Genomic DNA, 19,992 nt, shown 5'->3' on the forward strand with positions numbered 1-19,992 from the left:
TTGCATCTATTGAGATCCATAGGTCCTGGAATTTATTCCAGAGGGATTCCAGGCTCATATCTCCTTGCTTAATTGTCATCGCCTGCCTGTGTAGATCATGTACTTGAAAGGGGTCAGCTCCACTTCCATAGGTGATTGCCAGACCTTCCCATAGGTCTCGGGCTGTTTTATACTGTGAAACTTCATTCCTCAAACTGGATTCAATGTTGTTGATGATCCAATTGAAGCAACAATGATCCCGTTGTTGCCATATCGCGTAGCCGGGATCGTTGGCGGTGGGGGGTTCTGATCCTCCAGAAATGTGAGAAATCAGTCCCTTTCCACCTATAGCTCGTTCCATCAGATTTATCCAAAGGGGATAATTATCCCCATTGAGTTTGTCTTCTAAGCGGATTTCTCCCAAAGACTCCAGGTTTTGTGGTGACTGTTTTGGAGGGTTTTCTGGTTTGTTTCCGGTTTTATTCATGAACTTCATGAATTCGACAAATTGTGCCGCAAAATCTGCCATAGTATCGGCAGAGTGTGGTTTGGTATTTTCTGTGTCAGAATCTGACATCTTTGGTTTTCGTTTTGCAGGGATAATGAAGGAAAGGCCGAGAAGGGTATGGGACTATGATGACATTGCTCTGAGTCCCCAAATAAAAATTTCCTGCTCTGATACCATCTTAAAGATGGTAATCGAGAGAGGTGGAGAAAGATTGGTTAGTCATTTGATAGGAAGAAGTGTATAGAGAAATATTTCAATGTTTGTTTTCCATATCTTTCAAATGTTCATTCACCCTAGTATTTATAGGGTGAATGAGAACATTCTAGTACACCAATAAATGTAGTTGGTACTTTACAACACTTAGGAACTCTACACTACTTAATGTGGGCGGCATATTAATGTGGTCTTCTTTTCCAACACATGTCATCTTCTTTTCCAACAATAATAATTGAATTAACTAATTACAGTAATAAAATTCGTTTATTCTTCAATGCGATTAGTGGAGTACTAATGGAGATAGTGGCGTGGGACTACGCGCTCGCGAGAGAGTGGCTGTCGCCGAAGTGGACGCTGCAATAACAAATCATTTCTGGGACCCCTCATTTTCAAATTTATTAGGTTAAATGATAAAATGGCATATTCCAGATGGATAGTGATCTTTTCTTTTCGCTTTTATTAATCTCTAGTAGTAGTAGTATTTTTTTTCGTTCAATGTATTTAGATATTTGACCATCTTTAATATCTTCGGGTTGATGAATATAATCCACCACATTTTCAGGAAAAACTAGATTTATGCGCTGAGAAAAAATAATACTACTAATTAAGGAAAAAATATTCAGCAGGAAAACAGATGATAATATAAGTGAAAGACTAATCTACCCTTGCAATAATCTGTAAATTGTAATACTTGAAGGTGGCGTTCGGTTGTCATGACTAATATCATGAGACTATCCATCTAGGATTAAGTTGTGAGATTATTTTAGTTGGAGGAGGAGACTATAACTAATTATCATGAGATTATCCATCTAAGAATAAGTTGAAGGGTTTAATCTTATGAACCAAACATGATATACCGAACACCCCCAATAATACAATGTTATTAGTTATTACTAACAGAACAGAGAGACAAGTCCAGTCTGTTAACGCCAAGGCAACTATAATTAGTCACTACAGAAACGGTTGTAATCCAAATCCCCCTTTATATATAATGAAAAGACAAATCTGCCCTTGCTATAATTCCAAAATCCAGTCTGTATGTACACCAATAACAAGGACAAGACTTGTCAATTCATGAGGATAGCAACTTAGTGGTAATCGGATTTGCATTTGAACAATGCCAACAGCATGACAGAAAGCTGAAGAAACCTGCTTCTGTGGGCTGAGCTATGTCTTTCTCTCGCTTTTGCAGAACTCTCACGAACTCGTCAGAGCTTAGGCTTCCGTCTTCGTTCGTATCGAAGACGCGGAATATTACGTCGAGGACATTGTCGGTGAGATAGACCCCACAGACCTGCACAGGCTCAACAAGTTTTTTAGGTGTCTCTGATGTGTATATTGAGCAAACAATACTGATATTTCAATGCATGACCAGTGTACGATGATGGACTGTGCAGATCAGATCGAAGGTGATCCTTACGAGCTACCATTGAACCCAAGAAAACGAACATTGTTCCCATTGCTTTTGAAGTAAGCAGATCATTTGAAAAGAACAAGTATGGGAATGTTTCCGTTTGTTTACAATGAACTTTAGCTTTTAGAAACAAAAGAAAGAACCGAGCAGAAAGCAGAGAACGAGGACCTACTTGTTGGGCAGCTCTTTGTAGATCCTTCCTTGTCAACAACCCATTCATACGTCCAAAACTGAAAAGTGCCAAGGAAAACGGCTGCAATTTTTTCCGTATCTCGGCAAAGCTTTTAAATTCCTCAGGGGTAATGCGAATATTGTGAATGTTTGGCTGGTGATCTAAATCATCAACCCGATCAAGCAGCTTGCTCAGGTGCTTTAAGTCTGCTGATGCAACCATTGACAACGCAAAGTCCTTGGCAGATATGGTCCCTCGTAACTTGTAGTCGTAATGAGCAAATTCTAATTTCACCATCTGTAAAGTACTCAAGAAAATCAATCCATATAACCTCACTATAGTAGCACGAATGGAATGGAGTACGAAATACCAAGTCAGAGCTGAAAGGATTTCAACGATCATGACAGTAGTTACAAGGATATATCATCATTTGCAGGTACAAACAACTCCATTCGTCAGGTCGCCCAAGTGTTGATGCCAACATAATGAAGGAAGCTACTAGCCCATCCGGGAACTAGTGGTTACTATAGCAAGTGGCACAGAGCACTTGGGCTATTAACCGTTATACCATGATACACTAAATTTAACGAGGTGACTACACTAATTTGTAACTTTCCAGATGGAGGATAATATGAACTTACTTCATCATGCAAATTTCTCAAGAACTGGACGAAAGTCTCGTGTTCAAGAAGATCTTTGCCATCCCTTCCAAAGAAATGCTCCACCAAGCCTCCATTTTCCCCTGAACCACACAATTTGTGCCCTGCACGCAGTCCATCACAGTGTACAGCACCTTGCCTATTGTGAGCTTGCATCAAAGTCATCACTTTTTTAAACTCCTCTCTGTCTATTTTCCTATTTCAGATAAAGTAAAATATATCAGCCAGGGAAGAGGTTTGGGCATTTTTCCACAGATAATATATTACAGTGGTGATGGAAATAATCCAACCTAAGAGAGGATAATATTAGTATAGGTGCCAAAGCTGATATGTTAAGGAAGAGGTTTCAACAGGGATGAGGGCCATACATACCCATCTATTATTTTATGTGTCCAAGGAAAAACTTAGCAAGCCTATTCATATTGTGCAGTCATGGCCAACTGTTAGAAGAACTAGTCAATTAGGCAAAAAAATTAGCAAGCCTATTCAAATTTGCACCTACCCATTGCAGTCCTGGTCAAACATCTTGAATGCTACTGAAAAGCTTGATTCTGGAATACTAAGAAGTGTAACAAAGAACAAGTACCTGTCAAAGAATATTAGAAGAACTAGTCAATTAGGCAAAAAAATTTCACAGAGAAAGAGCATTACTTGAAACAATGCAAAATAAGCAAACCTAACTGAAGAGGAAAAAATAAAGAAATATGTAAACACAAGTGACAATGATAACTTACTCTTTGAATGATATTAGACCATCACTATTCGTGTCAAAAAGCATAAAAAAGTTCGATGGCGCACAATGCAATTCACCGGGAGGCCTTTCCCCTCTGAGGTATCCATCTCTTACAAGGTGAGATTCAGATGGAGGAAATACGGGAACAAGTGCTCGCATCAGATCAGCTGGTGTCATAAAAACTTCTCTATCATCGGCACGAACGGAAGCAAAATATTCAAACACCTTCATCACGAAAGATTGGTGATATATAATTTGCTTATTATATTAGTATCAAGCTAGCATAAAAAAATAAAGAGAAAAAAATTAAATGTCTTCAAAATAATGAAACAAACATAAAAGAAGTATGTCCACCATTGCAAGACCTCTGAGAGAAGACTAAAGATCTCACAATTTAATGTTACTACTATTTAGTTATTGTTTCTAGTCTCATTACTTGGCACTCTTTTTCTGAAAATATAATATTATTCGTTGACATTCTATAATCTAATGAAACCCTGCAGTTTTAGGTTCAGAGTGCTGGTTTACTGTTTGAAACCGAAAGCTTTACCGCTTTAGCTGTTTCTTTGTCATCACAGACAGAAAATTACATATGTAGTCTATTCAATTACCAGCTCAAATTAGTTTCTACTAAATCCAAGTTATGCCAGTATCACCAGCAGTAATTTGTGCCAAATAGCTCCCTCTTGAAAATCAAGTTCTGAGAATCCCGAACTATCACTCTACAGAACCGTGCATTAGGTTTTCAGAACCTACTGCTCCTCGTTCAGTTCTCTCAAACTACGAACAATATTACCAACACTAAAGTAAGGATTCCACTTCTTTCCCTTCTCTTCCTTTGGCTGACGATTATAACAGAGTCAAAGCTGACATAGTTTCACTAGTAAATCCCTTCAGAGCTCCACATACAAAGACGTTCTATGATTTTATCAGCCAAAAGATGAAACACGAGGGATCTTATTGAACCTCTGGATTTTCAGCTTCAACCTTCTAAGCTAAATCAGAAATGTAAAAGCACCAACACTCACAGTCAAACCTTTTTGTAATTTCGTATGCAGTTATTCCAATGGATGATGTCATTGATGAGCAACCAACAGAGTAAACTCGATAACTAATCAATATAAACAAAATATTCGGTTTGCTCCAATCAGTTTAGCACAAAGTAGGCCGAACGAATACAGTGGAGACAATTCTCACAATAATTCGAACACATATTCTTCATTTTGGTGGATAAAAACAAATACCTTCTCAGGAGGACTCCTCATTCTAATGCGCCTCTCATAATTAAAAAATATCTTCCTTCTATATGCCTCTGCAAAACACAGTAAAAAGCTTCTTAATTCACTACTTCGTAGAGCAGAAAACACAACTCAAAATTCTAAAACAAAAGGTTATTCCGTATACCTCCGAAGATAAATTTCGATTGACTATTCTTTTGAGCTGGAGACAATTGAGCAACGGAGGCGGATAGAGGAGAGAAGTCAGCGAACGATATCTGCCGCGGAACCGACGAAAAGGAGTGAAGAGAAAGAGCAACGGCGGAGCTGGTAATAACTCCGGCCGTAATCCATCCGAGCAAATTGATTCGGCGATCGTCTCCAGAATTACTCTGAAACTGCGCAGATTCGCGAGGTGGATCTGCGGCGGAGAACTGACGGAGTTGGACGCGCTGTGCGGCGGAGAAACGGCTGGTCGGCGGGGAAGATCGACGGAGAGCTGACCAAACAGACATCATTCTATCCGATTTCGTCGAGAAGAAAAGCGCAAATGGCGATTCATTTACTTCTAGTTAAAATAGCTGCCGCCAAAGTCGCTGAGGAGTTGCCGCTTTAGTAAGTCGCGTTTCCATAATCATAGCATAATTAGATTTTATTTTGTAATTTCTAAATTGAGAGAAATTACTTAGATATGAAAGATCCTATAGTCAGATTCTAGTGGATTTATTTGGGGAAAAATAAACACTTATTTATATGAAATCAAATTTAAGTCTTCTACTTTATACAAAAACTGTCATTTTTCTATATATCAATAATTGCCAATGGCCACCTAAATAACCTTTGAAAATAGGTGGAAAATACTGGATAAGATTTGGTTGAAATTGGAAAATTTGTTGATTGAGATGTTTATTAATTATGTTTGATAGAAATTAGAGGGAATCGTAATTGTTATCCATAAAGTGTTTTAAATGACAATGTAATTTTATGTCATTATAAATTTATAATCATAATTGTTATAAATAGAGAGTGGAAGAGTTGATTGCCTCGTGTCAAATTTCTATTTGTGACCAGAAAAATAGGATACACTTTGCAAATACTAAGAGCATCTCCTATGGCGCCCCTCCGGTAGGACGTCCGGTCGGACACCGGGAAGGGCGACGGGACGTCCGCCGTTGGGAGGTCGGAGGTCGGATACGGACGTCCCGTGAGGACGTCGGGTGTCCTCGGACATCCCGGCGACGGGCGGGCGGACGTCCGCCACTGTGGCTTCAACTCGGACGTCCGGTCGGACGTCCCGTTTTTTTTTTTTTTTTTTTTTTGAAACTCTATATATACGGCTCGTTGAATTTTATTTCATTCGCACCACTTGCGTTAATAACAAGTTTCTCTCTCTACATCTATAATCTCAAGTATATCTAGAATGTCTAGTGAAAGTGATAGCGAGAATGAGTTGGAGGTCGCTGTTTCAGGTGCTATACAGAGGCTGCTACAACAGAGGTTGCAGCGGCGGCAGCAGGCGGCGGTACCTCGGCCGATCCATCGTCGAACTCAAGTACCCCGTGACCACATTGCTGCACATATTCGGTTGTATGCGGACTACTTCGCTCCGCAACCGCGTTTTGGGGAAGCCTTATTCCGGCGACGCTTTAGGATGCATCGTCCGCTGTTTCTGCACATCGTGGGTGCTTTAGAGAGTAGATACCTGTTTTTTAGGATCAGAGAGGATGCAGCTGGCAAACCCGGACTCACGCCCTTGCAGAAGTGCACTGTCGCAATCAGACAACTGGCGTATGGAGGCGCGGCCGACATGTTCGACGAGTACCTCCACATTGGCGAGTCGACAGCAGTCGAGTGTCTGCAAAATTTTTGCGCGGGCGTGAGAGCGATATTCGGGGAGCGGTATCTTCGGAGTCCGAGCCCCGAAGACTGCCAGATGCTGATAGATATGCATGGGTCGGTGCACGGGTTCCCTGGGATGTTGGACAGCATAGATTGTATGCACTGGGAGTGGAAGAACTGCCCCGCCGCCTGGAAGGGGATATACACTACCGGCTTCAAAGCCAAGCATCCCACGATGATCCTTGAAGCTGTAGCTGACTACCGGTTGTGGATATGGCATGCTTATTTTGGAGTCGCCGGGTCCAACAACGACATCAACGTTCTCCAGTCGTCGCCCCTGTTCAACGATCAGTGCAATGGCGTTGGTCCCGCCATCAGTTTCGTCGCCAACGGCAACCAGCATAATATGGGGTACTATTTGGCAGATGGGATATACCCAAACTGGCCTGTCTTTGTGAAGTCAATCAAGCATGCGACCGGACAAAAGAAGACATACTTTGCGAGCCGTCAGGAAGCAGCGCGCAAGGATGTGGAGCGGGCATTTGGTGTGCTCCAGAGTCGGTGGGCGGTAGTGAAGGGTCCTGCACGGCAGTGGTATATTCCCAACATCGGCGATGTCATGTACGCATGTATCATAATGCACAACATGATTGTCGAAAATGAAGCTGCGGAACTGACTCAGTGGACCAATGAAGATGATACGGGTGCAGGTCCAAGTCACGGCGTGGCCACCGCGAATGTGAATATGGGGGTACCTCATGGAGAGGTCGAGCGGCTGCGTGCATTTGCCGACATGCGGCAAACAGATGCCCATATTCGACTTCAGCAGGATATTATCGAAGAGGTTTGGACTCGGAGGGGTTGACGTGATAATGTATGAATTTTTTTTTTATTAGTGTGTAATTTTGTTTTTTCGAATCATGTATGTTTTTTCCGATAAAGTTGTTAATTTTTCCCGTTCGTATTCTCGGTCAAATTTTATTTCCGTAAACGTAAATTGTTTTATTTGTGAATTTATGATTTTTTTTATTGCGGGATGTCCTAGTGGGAAGGGCGATGGGAAGGGCGGATATGCATGGGATGTCCTAGTGATGTGGCAGTGGGGTGGGATGTCCTAGTGACGTGGCAGGAGGTGTTTTTGGGATGTCCTAGTGGATGTCCGAGTGGGATGTCCGCCCACTGGAGATGCTCTAACACTAAATGTGCTTGTCAAATCAGACAATTGGCCAATGGAGAATTTTACTTTTTACTTTTTAGAGCATTCAACTTTTTACTTTTTAGAGCATTCACAATGGCGCCTAGCGCACCGCCGAGCCCCGGCACTAGGCGGTGCGCTCGGCGAACCATTGCAACCGCCTAGAGGTTTTCCGAAAAAAAAATCGCCTAGAGCTAGGCGATATACGGGCTCTCGGCGATCCGCTCGGCGCTATTGTAAGGTCCGGATCGCCGAGCGCATCGCCCAGCGGATTTTTTTTAATTAATTTTCAAAACACTATATATACGCGCTTTGCACGTCATTTTCATTCGCACCACTTGTTTTAACGAGTTTTCTCTCTATCTTAATTTCTGTACATGAGCAATAACGTGAAATGGAGAACAACAACGAAGGTACTCCAGTGACGAGCGGGTCTCAAACTCCCCCGGTACCCGTGGGAGGTGGATGGGGTCCGATGCCAGGGTACTACAACATGTACCCGTGGCAGGGGATGATGCCCGGGATGGCAGCCGGGGGGGAATATGCTCGGGATGGCAGCTGGGGGGAGTATGCCGGCGTGGCATGGGGTACCGGGGATGCAACCCGGTATGCAGATGATGTCGGGGTGGGTGCCAGGGATGCAGATGATGCCGGGGGGAGGACAGCAATGCAGCCCCCGACAGGAGGGGTACCGGCGACGCAGGGGACGCCGGGGGAGGAAAACGTCTATCGCCCCAGTTTTGATTTTTCGACTGCTTCTTCGCACACATCGACCCAACGAAGGCGCAGTTCACCCAATTTGAGACTTTCTCCTTAGAGGAGTTGGGGTTTGATATTCTCGGGGTTCCGGATACTCCCGTTCAAACGGGGGGAGCAGTGCGGGGTCGTCGCGAGGGTCGGCGAGTCGTCGCAGTCGGGTGAGGACGACTGCTCGGTACGGAGGAGGTGGACGGATGCGGAGAACGTCGCGCTGTCCAAGGCGTGGGTGAGTGTTTGCGATGATCCCCTCACTTCGAACAATCAGAGGATCGTCAACTTGTGGGCTAAAATAGCAGCAGCTCACGAGACATTTTCCCCGGAGGGGAGGCCACGCACCGGGGAGGATTGTCGGAAGGCGTGGGACCGAATCAGGGCTGCGGTCTCCCGATTTTCGGGCTTGTACACCAACGCCTTCCGCATGCAAAGCAGTGGCCAACCAGAGGATGACTGCAGGAGGATAGCGGAGAAAGCCTTCCCCCAGCCCGGGTTGTATAAGGATTTCACCTACTGAAACTGCTTTGTGGTGCTGAACAAATCCGAGAAGTTTCGAGCAGGTGTCGACGCTGGCTGGGCCAGGCTGGCCGAAGAAGCAACGACTGAACTACACCGGTGATTACAGCGGCAGCAGCGGTGGTTCCCACGACCTCCCCGAGACGGCCCAGATGATCCCCACCCCTCGTTCGTTCGCTCGCCGACCTCGCCTGGCTGGGCAAAAGCGGGCGCAATGGGAGGCGAGGGGGTCGCCGGGGGTTCCCAGGAGGTCCAGTCGGCATCCCCCCTTGGCCAGTCCACAGAGGATCTCAAATTCTTCGCGCGTCAACAAACGCGCGCTCAGATGGTCAAGACATTAGCCGAATGGCGGGCGGCGACGGACCCCGAGGAGAAGAGTTTTCTTCACGCATTGCTCGTGAGCGTGCGTGACGATTTGGGTGGAGGCGGCGGCTACGGTGGCGACGGATACGAGGAGTGAATTTTTTAAATTAATATACTTTTTTTTAATTAATGTACTCTTTGATTTTATTGTACTTTTTTAATTAATGTACTTTTTAAAATTTTAATAGTATTATTAAATTTTCCCATATATGTGTCGTAAATTTAATTTTGTATGTTGTGTGATTGTTAATTATTTGTTTTATACTCCCTCCGTCCCCAAATAAGAGTCGCTAATTTTCATTTTGGGCCGTCCCCCATTAAGAGTCACTCTTCATTTTTACCATAAATGGTAGTAGGCCTCACATTCCACTAACTCACTCCACTCACATTTTATTATAAAACCAATATAAAAAAGTGGGTCCCACATTCCACTAATATTTTCAACCAATTTTTCTCTACATTTCTTAAAACTCGTGCCCGGTCAAACAACGACTCTTATTAGGGGACGGAGGGAGTATAATTTTGAGTGATATGGCTAGGCTATGGTTGAGCTAGGGCTGGGCTATTTGCTTGTCTTGATGATGTGGCAGGATGATTTTTAGGGCTGATGATGTGGCAGAAGGAGTTTGTGGCTAGGCTATGGCTGAGCTATTCCTATTGTAGATGCTCTTATATCTTATTTAAGATGTCGATTTTTTATATTTAAAAATAAATTATAGTTTTCTTTTTTCTTATTAAAATATTCAATTATTATTTTCTCTTTACTTATTCCACCTGACAACTACTCCTAAAATTCCATGTCACCTAAGGGGGTGTTCGGTTCATAAGATTGAACCCTTCAACTTAATCCTAGATGGATAGTCTCATGATAATTAGTCATAGTCTCCCCCCTCTAACTAAAATAATCTCACAACTTAATTCTATATAGATAGTCTCATGATATTAGTCATGACAACCGAACGCCACCTAAGAATGTGTACGTATCTTGAAGGGGACGGAGCAGAGCACTTGATTTTTACTACTTCCCTTTGAATATAATCAATAGTTTCATTTTTAAAGTAGTACTACTAGTAGTAGTAGTAAAATTGTAGATTTATGGATAAGGAGTGAATTAACGAGATATACAAAGTAGTACCAGTAGTAGTAAAATTGTAGATTTATGGATAAGGAGTGAATTAACGAGATATACCAAATTATATCTAAAGATTATTTACTTATAGTAAGATAGCAAAAATCTCAATTTGATCTTATTTTCAATAAATACTTACATAACCACCAAACTATAAATATTGACATTAAACAGGCCCATATTTGTAGAGGGCGTGTATCAGAGAAAGCGTGGTTGTCACATTTAATTAGAAAGCAAAAGTCCAACTATAACGAAAGCAATTTCTATGAAAGGGCTCTTTTAAAGATGTTTGGTTGATATTATCGCAAAAATTGGACCATACTTCTAAATAATTAATATAAATAAATTTGTTGTCGGATATGTAGAGTTGTCTATTACTACAAAGTTTAAGAAAATACTCCTCAAACTACAATTAATAGTTTTAATAGTGGTGGTACAATGAATTGCATTACTAGTTTTTAATGTAAATCGATGGCATTGAATTTTTTGTAATATTAGTCGAGGTTGAAATTGGAGAAATAGATAGAAAAAAAAGTTAATGGTTACATTGGAAATAGATAGAAAAAAAGTTAATGGTTACATTGTTATAAACTCATTGACATAGACTTATGAAAATTAAATATATATATATATATATATATATGGATCGAGACCGAATAATTTATATTGCGTCTGTCTACAAAAAAAATAATCTCATTTTTCATTTTATTTTTTCCACAAAAATTATTACTATCATTTTTATTCATGGAACTTTATTTAACTATTATTTTTTCCTTGACTATCATGTTTTATTACACTTATTAAAATAGGAGTATCATTCACAAATAAGCCTTTTTATGGATGAAATAGTTGTATTTTATTTCTCAAAATGCTCAAATTATCGAAAGTCTTGTGTGAATCAATGTCACAAAAGTCTCACATGCGTATTGTTACATCCATAGAACTCACAAATAGTAATAAATTATTGGTTATTGTATAAAAAGAATATTATTGAAAGAAAAAGCGTTTCGATGTGGCCGTTTATATGAACTTTTACCCAAACTTGGTTTAATTATTAATAAATACAAGATGCATATTAATACACTTTCAAATATATTGATGAGTCAAAATGAATTAATCAATGCTAAATGGAGTAGTAATCAAATATATCGCACAATTATGGTCCATTCCGTTACCCGATTACAACTAACTATTATACAAATCTATTCAAACAATTAAATAAAATCAGTGGCCAAAATTTACATCCTACGTCGATGAATTTTATATAGTAATGCCGAATCAGCATCGAGTAGCTTTATTTGGTTTTATTTGATTATATTATTCCATTTATTATGTATATACATTTCTTTATGATAAAGTTTACATATATAAGAGTGCAGCCTACGTGAAAGAGACGACTCTTATAAATAGAGAGATAGAGGCAAATGTCATTGTTACAATTTTTTATCACTTTATAAATGGCTGTTCAACATATAGAAGTCTTAACGAATACATCTTTATTTTTATTATATTTTTTATTAATCCACTAAGTTCATGTCATATTTCCAAAATACTCCTTCAACATATTTGAAATATCTTACTCCCTTCTATTATTATATCTCACAGCCCACATCACCAAAGAGAAAACATAATATTATTTCAAGATTAAGTATCTTATTTAAAGAAACAATATTAATATTCAATTTTATTTGAATTCATTAAACTGAAAATGATAATATGTGTAAAATTAATAGCTTGTGTCACAAAATTATTGGTCCTAATTGAAGAAGACATACACCAAGAAAATTTCAAAATTTTCACACCCAATTCCACATATATGTAATGACCCATTCTCAACAAAAACAGATAACTTTCCGTCTGATTTATCTTTTGTCAATTTCATTATATATATCATTTTGTCAATAAAAACGATAATACTTTGAAAATGGTGTCAAATAAGATGAGATGGCATTCAATAATTTGTTGACAATTTGAGTAGAAAGATTGCTACAACTAAACTAGCAATTATTGAACTACTATTAACTTGCATTTCACCAAATATTTTTATTACTCGCACCATCTTTTCTTCTCACACACTTAACAAAATCATCAGTGAAAATTAATCGAAGCGAATTACAACTTTACTCACCCCCTTCAAATGAAAATATGAAATATTGCAAACCACCACTACTCTACATTTGATAATTGCAATTAATTTTTATTTTTTTTTACTTTCGACCAAAAATGTACTAATTCATTAATCATCATCATTCTACATTTGGAAAAACCAAAAACTTATCCAAAGTACTACACGAAAGGCGCCTAACAATTTCAAATAGAATAGATGTATTATTAAAAATAGTGTCTTAAACATGGTAGGCCATAGTGAAGATAAAAAAGTGCTATATAACGTCAACTTCCTCATCTCATTTTGGATAACATCAACTTGTTGGTATCAATTTACAATTTTATTCTTGTAAATAAAAAAAATGAAACTATGTAGTGAGCATAAGTTCATCATGCTAGTATCCATGCTTTAGGTTTATACCACTACTTGATATTATTGTATTCAAATTTTTTTATTTATATTTAACTATATTTTGTCATAAAAACTTAATATTTTCTTAGGGTATTTTTTCCCCTTCAAGTTTTATTTGATTCGTAATTCTTGTTATGAAAATAAGTATTACTAAAATTAATTAAAGATTGAATACTTGTACACACGTAGGATTTGCGAAGAGGTGATTCATTGTTGGATTATTTCAAAATATGTTTCGAATTTTTGAAATATTTTGCATGTCAACTTAGATTAGTCCAAATCTCCTCCAAAAATACTGTGTCATTAATTAATTAATTATTAATTATGCTTTTCTTAATGAGAAATTGCGACTCACGAAAGTAAGATTGTGCAACTAGTTATATTAACGGATGGTGCAAGTAAGAGTTGGTTTAGACGACTATTTTGATATGAATTATTTTGGCCTTATATATCTCCAAAGGTTGGAGAATGTCACTAACTTCTCAACTCCCCCAACCAATATAATATATTTCAATTTAATATTTTATCTAATACTATTAAAAGAGAGAATTTTCAAATTTCCTATTGATACCATTATAGTATTAATTTAGATTAAGCTTCTCGGCTATTAACTTGTTTATTACGAGCATCCGCAATGGCGGCTCGCTAAGCTGCCTGCGCTACAAGGGAGAAGGTCCTCGGCTCGAGCCGTAACCACACCCATGATTCTTTGATTCGTGACAAGTTGTTTGTGTTAGAATACAGGAAAATCAGGAGTTGGATATAACAAACTAATTGTATATCTAAGTGAAGTCAAGGAAAATTTTATTTCTGCAAGATAAATTACATGGATAGAATCCTAAATATAATTGAATTTTTAATATAATACATTAACTTGGTGTAATACACATTTTCCTTAATTAATTAGCTATCAATTGAATATATTGATTTAAATGTGATGTTTCCTAATTAGTCATTAATTGTTGACTAATATATATGTTTACTATTAGTGTATTGCTAATAAAGAAAATAAGAATATATTAACATAATTATTGTATATGTATGCGTATTTGATTGAGTTATTAAGTGAAAGGATTATTTGATTCCTTTGATTATTAAGGAAAGAAACGTGCATACATATATTTATGACTTGATTAGAATTGAATGTGATCAATTAATAGTATATTCTTGATCAATAAGAATGCGTCCATATTAATTATTTTAATAGCCACTTTGATGGAAAGGGCATTAAGGTTTGATAATTAGGGCTTGTCCTCTCTGTCTATAAATACAAGTGTGGTGATCTCATCAAATCACACACATTACAGAGAACACGTAAACACAGAAAAACAAATCCTTGGAGTTGGGGTTGCGTCACTACGTCAAAGAAAGTCCGAGGAAGTTCTCTCCATCTTCCCCAATCACTTCCGCTATGGGTCATAAATGTAAGTTTTCGATCCATTATGTTCATTGTTAATACGTAAAATACATGATGTTCAAAAATTTTGCTTTATTTATATTCAATTAGGTATTCTCAAAGATATGATGATAAATAATTTCCAACAGAGGTCACTTAAATTTTCTATAAATCTTTTGTCATATTTTTATTCAAAAATTAGCTTTATGCACTGTTTGATTCCGAACGAAATAACTATCATTATACTGTAATATAAATTTCAAAGTGAGATCATTCTTGTCCATTCGCAAAAGCATAGACAAACTATGAGATAATTCTAAAAATCAATTCGAATTTTATAATATTGAATAAAGCAAATTCACCCTTTTTTAGGATTATCCTAAAAATCAAACATTAAACTTATCTAGTTATCTTTTCCATTTCGATTTGCGAGCCGTAAATCAACCCTACAGTAATACGTGGCGGCTAGGCCGTAACGGTCGAAGCATTTCATTGCTTAAGAGCTACACCAATAGCGCGGAATTTCCCGCAAAATTTCCAAAAACATCTCATGTCACGTCATACGGACTTCACACTGCACTGCCACGTTATAAGGAATTCTCACTGGACAGTGGCGGACATCCGCAAAGACATCCCGAAGGACTTCCTACAATTAAAAAAATTCACAAAGTCACAAATTAAACAATTTCCGAAAGTAAGAAATTTACGGAATTAAATAGTCGACACGAATACGGAGAAAATGCAACCACTTTATTTATAAAAAAACATACTTCATTATAAAAAAATACATAACTACTAAAAAAATTACATTATTAAAATAAAAATCGGCTTCTCACTCCTCGGATTCCCTGCCGCCGTCACCGTCCGACATGTCTCCGAACCCCAAATCGCGCTGCATACTGTTGATAAGGGGTTTAAGCGACCGCTTGTAATTGGGGTCGGTCGATTGGCGCCATTCAACCATTGCACGTAACAAGGTTTCATGTGTCGCGATGCGAGCGAGTGAGGGGTTCTCAGGATCGTTTTGGGCGGGTGCTGCCGATTGGGCCTCGGCGGATCCGCTGGTGCTTCCCCTCGCCATCCGCGCCGCGGACTTTTGCCCAACCGGGCGATGGCGGCGGGCCGACGATGTGGGTGTCGGGAACTCTGCCTCAGCGGGGGGAGTTCCATGGAACCGACACTGCTACTGTACTCTCCAGAGTCGCTGTTCTTTGTCCGCTTCGGCCAGCCAGATTCAACACCTGCAGTGAACTTGGCCGAAGACTGCACCACAAGATACACCGCCCAATATTTGAATTCCCCGAAGCCCAACTGAGTGTAGGGGAACTGCTGATGAGACAAGAGCTTCACATCCTCGGCAGGCATGCCGCTGGTTACCGAGCGGAGGTTGTTTGTGTAAATGCCGGCAAATCGGCTGAGCTACCTCTTCAGCCGATCCCACTGTTTCCGGCATTGCTCTCCGTTGTGAGGCTTCCCCCATGGCGGTTTGAACTGGAGGTAGCTTTGGCTAATGCGCCACCACATCCGGTTGATGTGCTGTTTTGACCCGACGTAAGGATCCTCCACTACACTGATCCACGCCTTCGTCAGCGCGACGCACTCGTTCATGATCCAGACGGTCCTCCTGTTCCCGCTGGATCCTTCCCCACCTCAGCGGCCCCCTCCTCACCACCGTACATCGGGACGCCCCGTCCCCTGCCCCTCCTTCGCCCTGTCCCCCCTCCTAACTGTCATCGGTGGTGCGTCGGTGGGAGAATCCCGGATCGGAGAATCCCCAACTCCTCGAGCGAGAACGTGTCATTGCCAGTGAACTGAGTCTCGAGAGGAGAACTCGTCGGGTTGTCCGTCGACAGTAAATCCATATAGTGCCGTTGGACAACCCGATAGACGTTGTCCACCGGCGATTGGGGGACCCTCTGCCTACTCCCCCGCAGTGACATGCGATCCCTGCATCATCATCATCGGCATTTGGGGCATCATTCCCGACATTCCGGTGTCCTCGACGGAATTCCGTATCCGTGCCTACCATGCACAATGGCGGACGTCCGGTCGAAATTCTGATACGCCGGTCGAAATTCCACCGGGACGAGTGTCATTGCTGATGCTCTAAAACGACTTCAGCTCGTGTCGTTCCGGCATATTAAAATCGCTTCGCAGCCGTTGGATGAGATTCCCGCGATGATACTTACTTTGATGCTGGACCCCACCTCCAGACCAAACTTTGCCCTCCCTTTCCCCGCACTACCCCTCTCCTTGCCTCGTATTTACGGACGTGCCATCGCCTTCCCCAGCTATAAATCAGCCTTTTGACACCAGCTAGGTTTGCCAAACTGAAGAGCCACAGCGCACTTTAGAAAAATACCACTAAAATATTCCCTCTCTCCTCTCTTTCCCTAGAAACAATACCTTTCTTCGAGAGGAAACAAGGGAAAAGGAAGAACCAATGGCTACGTCTTCTAGAAGGTCGAGCGCCCCGGTTATGGCGGGGCACCGTGCCGCCGCCGCTCACCGGAATTCCTCGTTCATGACGTCGGATTCGTCACCGTTCGCCTCGTCCAGCTACTATTCGTCGTCTCCTTCAGCTGGTTTCTTCAACCAGCGCCGCGCGGCGTCGCCGACGCGCGTCAACCTCCACGGCCTGTCCCCGCCGCCTCCGTCGCGGTCCGTTCGCTTCGCGATCGACAGATCTATATCACCGCGGCGCTCGATCGCGGCGCCGCCGCCGCGGAACCAGGTCGTGCAGAGGAGCGGCGGGAATATTCAGAAGAGGACGTGCCTGTGCTCGCCGACTAATCATCCAGGTTCGTTTCGATGCGTGATGGGGTGCGTACTAAACAAGCCCAACAGCAATGACGGCCCATCAGCCCAAAGCCCAAGGAAGAGTATGAGTTCGGCATTACCAAAGAGTTCGGCCTCAGCCTACAGCTCGGTAAAAGCCAACCTATCAAGCTCTACTCTCAGGTCGGCAACCAAAGCAGGAGTATGAGTTCGGCATTACCAAAGAGTTCGGCCTCAGCCTACAGCTCGGTAAAAGCCAACCAATCAAGCTCTGCTCTCAGGTCGGCATCAAGCTCCACTCAAAGATCGGCAACCAAAGCAGTTCGGTCTCAGTATTCGACCGAACAAGGAGTTAGTGGACCCATACAGGATGTCCAACGCACCCACTACCACGTGGTGTCAACTCAGGCCACGATCGTAGGCCATGACCTACGCTACATCCACGATCTTAGGCCATGACCTACACGACATCCACGACTTAGGGTGGAGATGCAAGCCACGATCTTAGTTCCATATATAAATAGAACTTAGATCTGATAGGAGGAGGTTAGAATCTCTCTAGAGAAAAAGTCATATAGCAAGTCTGTGTTGTAAGCTGTAATTCGCAGATCAAGCAATACAAACCTGCCCCCATTTCTCCCCGTGGACGTAGATTTACCTCAGTAAATCGAACCACGTAAAATTTCCGTGTCGTAATTTATTTTTACGAGCATTCATCATCATCAATAATTCGCGGATTCATCACTGGCGCCGTCTGTGGGAATCAGAGAACCAAATTTGTGATAAAGCGAATTTTTGACCATTTTTTCCACCCAAAAAATGCATACCAGATCGCAGAGTACCCGTATTCCTGCCCGTGAGAACCAGGAGGAAGCCAATCCATCCCATAGGTCTGGAAAACAGCCTAGGGATAAATCCACCACCAGTTCTCATGGCGGAGGAACAAGCCGCTCCAAAAATCGTCCCACTGAGTCTTCCCAGCAGCCCGATTTGAACGAGGCTGTCAAGCTGTTTTTGGCTGAAAAGCAGGAGGAATTCTTAACCTTCCTGCAAAAAAGCCAAAAGCAGCCGGAGACGAAAACGGCGGATTCTCCCTCTCCCTCCATACGAGACAGTCACTACCGCAGTAGTGTCATGTCTTCCAGGAGAAAGAATCCTCGGTACCGGAATCACAGGAGAACTCCATCTCCTCCATACCGAAGAAATGTCGGGTTCGCCGTGTACGGAGCATTGAGGACTCCGTTCTCGGACGATATTACCCGAACTCCCCTACCACAGAACTACCGAACTCCGTCGATAACCTATGACGGACTCGTGGATCCTCATGATTTCTTGGGACGCTATCAATATAACATGGCGAACCAGGGTCTCAACGAGGTCCACATGTGCAAGCTGTTTCCCGAGCTGCTCATCGGGAACGCAAGAAGGTGGTTCGATAGCCTCCCCCAAGGCAGCATTAGATCTTACCGAGATCTAATGGATGCATTCCATAGGAGGTTCTTTCAGAAAGCGGAAGTCCGAATCACTTCGGCTCAGCTGCTTTCCATTCGTCAAGGTCGCGACGAAAAAATCAGCGACTTTATGACAAGATTCCACAAGGAATGCCTGCAAGTAGACGATCTCAACGATCTGCTTGTCATCTCGGCATTCCAAAATGGAATCCTGCCCGGAGCTCTCTACAGGAAGCTCGTTGAGTGCGGTCCGCAGACAGCTCAGGAAATGTGGGACATTGCGGACCAGTACTCCCGGGCCGATGAGGCAGACCGTCGCAAACGGTCGTTAGACAGCTCATCGTCCCGAGGAGACAGAAGGAAGCCCGATCATAGCGATCAGGGGCATCCTCGCCGGACTCCATTTGAAAGAATTCAAAAGGCTCCGGTACAAGACAGATTGGGACCCCGTCTCAATCCCGAGAAGCCGCCCGCTCAGTTCGTACCGCTGAACAAGCCGAGAGCGGAAATTTTCGAACTGCACTCTGACCTGTTCGAAAAGCCAAAGCGGATGACGAAATCAGCCGCGCGCCGACCCCGGGATAACTACTGCTCCTACCATCAAGACCACGGTCACGATACCGAGGAGTGCAGAAACTTGGCTGCAGGTATCGATGTTCTTGTGAAGGCAGGGACATTGAAAAAATACCAAAGCAAGCAGTCAAAGAAGAATAAAAAGCAGAGAGGTGCGAACTGCGCTCCTCAGGATCCGAAAAGGCAGCCGGATCCCGAAGACGATGACGAGCCGCAATATGATGGAGTAATCCAGACTATCGACGCTCTCCCTGCCGGGAAGACCAAGTCGTCCCTGAAGTCAGAGCGCAGAGGCTCCAATCGAGAGGAGCCAACGCATAAAAGGCTGAAGCAGGACGAAGTGATTACGTTCTCGGATGCTGATCCCGTCCCGGCCATCTCTCCTCACCAAGACGCCATTGTCATCCAAGCCGGAGTGGCAAACAAACTAATCCACAGGGTGTTTGTGGATACAGGAGCGTCGGTTAGCATTCTTTTTAAAGAGTGCTTCGACAAACTAGAAGTGGACCCAGCTCGGCTCAGTCCGGCTCCGCTTCCCCTGAAGAGCTTCGCCCAGGAGGACACCCGCCCTGAAGGTATTATC

General features: G+C 42.1%; 1 protein-coding gene across 1 annotated transcript; it reads right to left on the bottom strand.

Annotated features, from left to right (window-relative positions):
* Positions 1 to 1,573: 1,573 nt before the first annotated feature.
* On the bottom strand, positions 1,574 to 5,610 carry LOC121785144 (calcium uptake protein, mitochondrial-like). Its single transcript, XM_042183517.1, has 7 exons — positions 5,086 to 5,610; positions 4,926 to 4,993; positions 3,683 to 3,906; positions 3,451 to 3,534; positions 2,931 to 3,144; positions 2,290 to 2,586; positions 1,574 to 1,997 (listed from the first exon to the last, which is right to left on the bottom strand). Exons 1-7 carry the CDS (start codon positions 5,414 to 5,416, stop codon positions 1,776 to 1,778), a joined length of 1,440 nt encoding a protein of 479 aa, XP_042039451.1. The 5' UTR covers positions 5,417 to 5,610; the 3' UTR covers positions 1,574 to 1,775.
* Positions 5,611 to 19,992: the final 14,382 nt, after the last annotated feature.

This window comes from Salvia splendens, chromosome 21 (assembly GCF_004379255.2).
Source record: "Salvia splendens isolate huo1 chromosome 21, SspV2, whole genome shotgun sequence".
Lineage (NCBI taxonomy): Eukaryota > Viridiplantae > Streptophyta > Magnoliopsida > Lamiales > Lamiaceae > Salvia > Salvia splendens.

What these genes read in the sequence shown, in the direction of transcription:
- LOC121785144 (XM_042183517.1), bottom strand. Translation starts at nt 5,416, where the DNA reads ATGATGTCTGTTTGGTCAGCTCTCCGTCGATCTTCCCCGCCGACCAGC. An exon ending in ATCGAAATTTATCTTCGGAG is followed by an intron (nt 4,994 to 5,085) that starts GTATACGGAATA and finishes TGTGTTTTGCAG; the next exon opens with AGGCATATAGAAGGAAGATA. An exon ending in TGAGAAATTTGCATGATGAA is followed by an intron (nt 2,587 to 2,930) that starts GTAAGTTCATAT and finishes AGTACTTTACAG; the next exon opens with ATGGTGAAATTAGAATTTGC.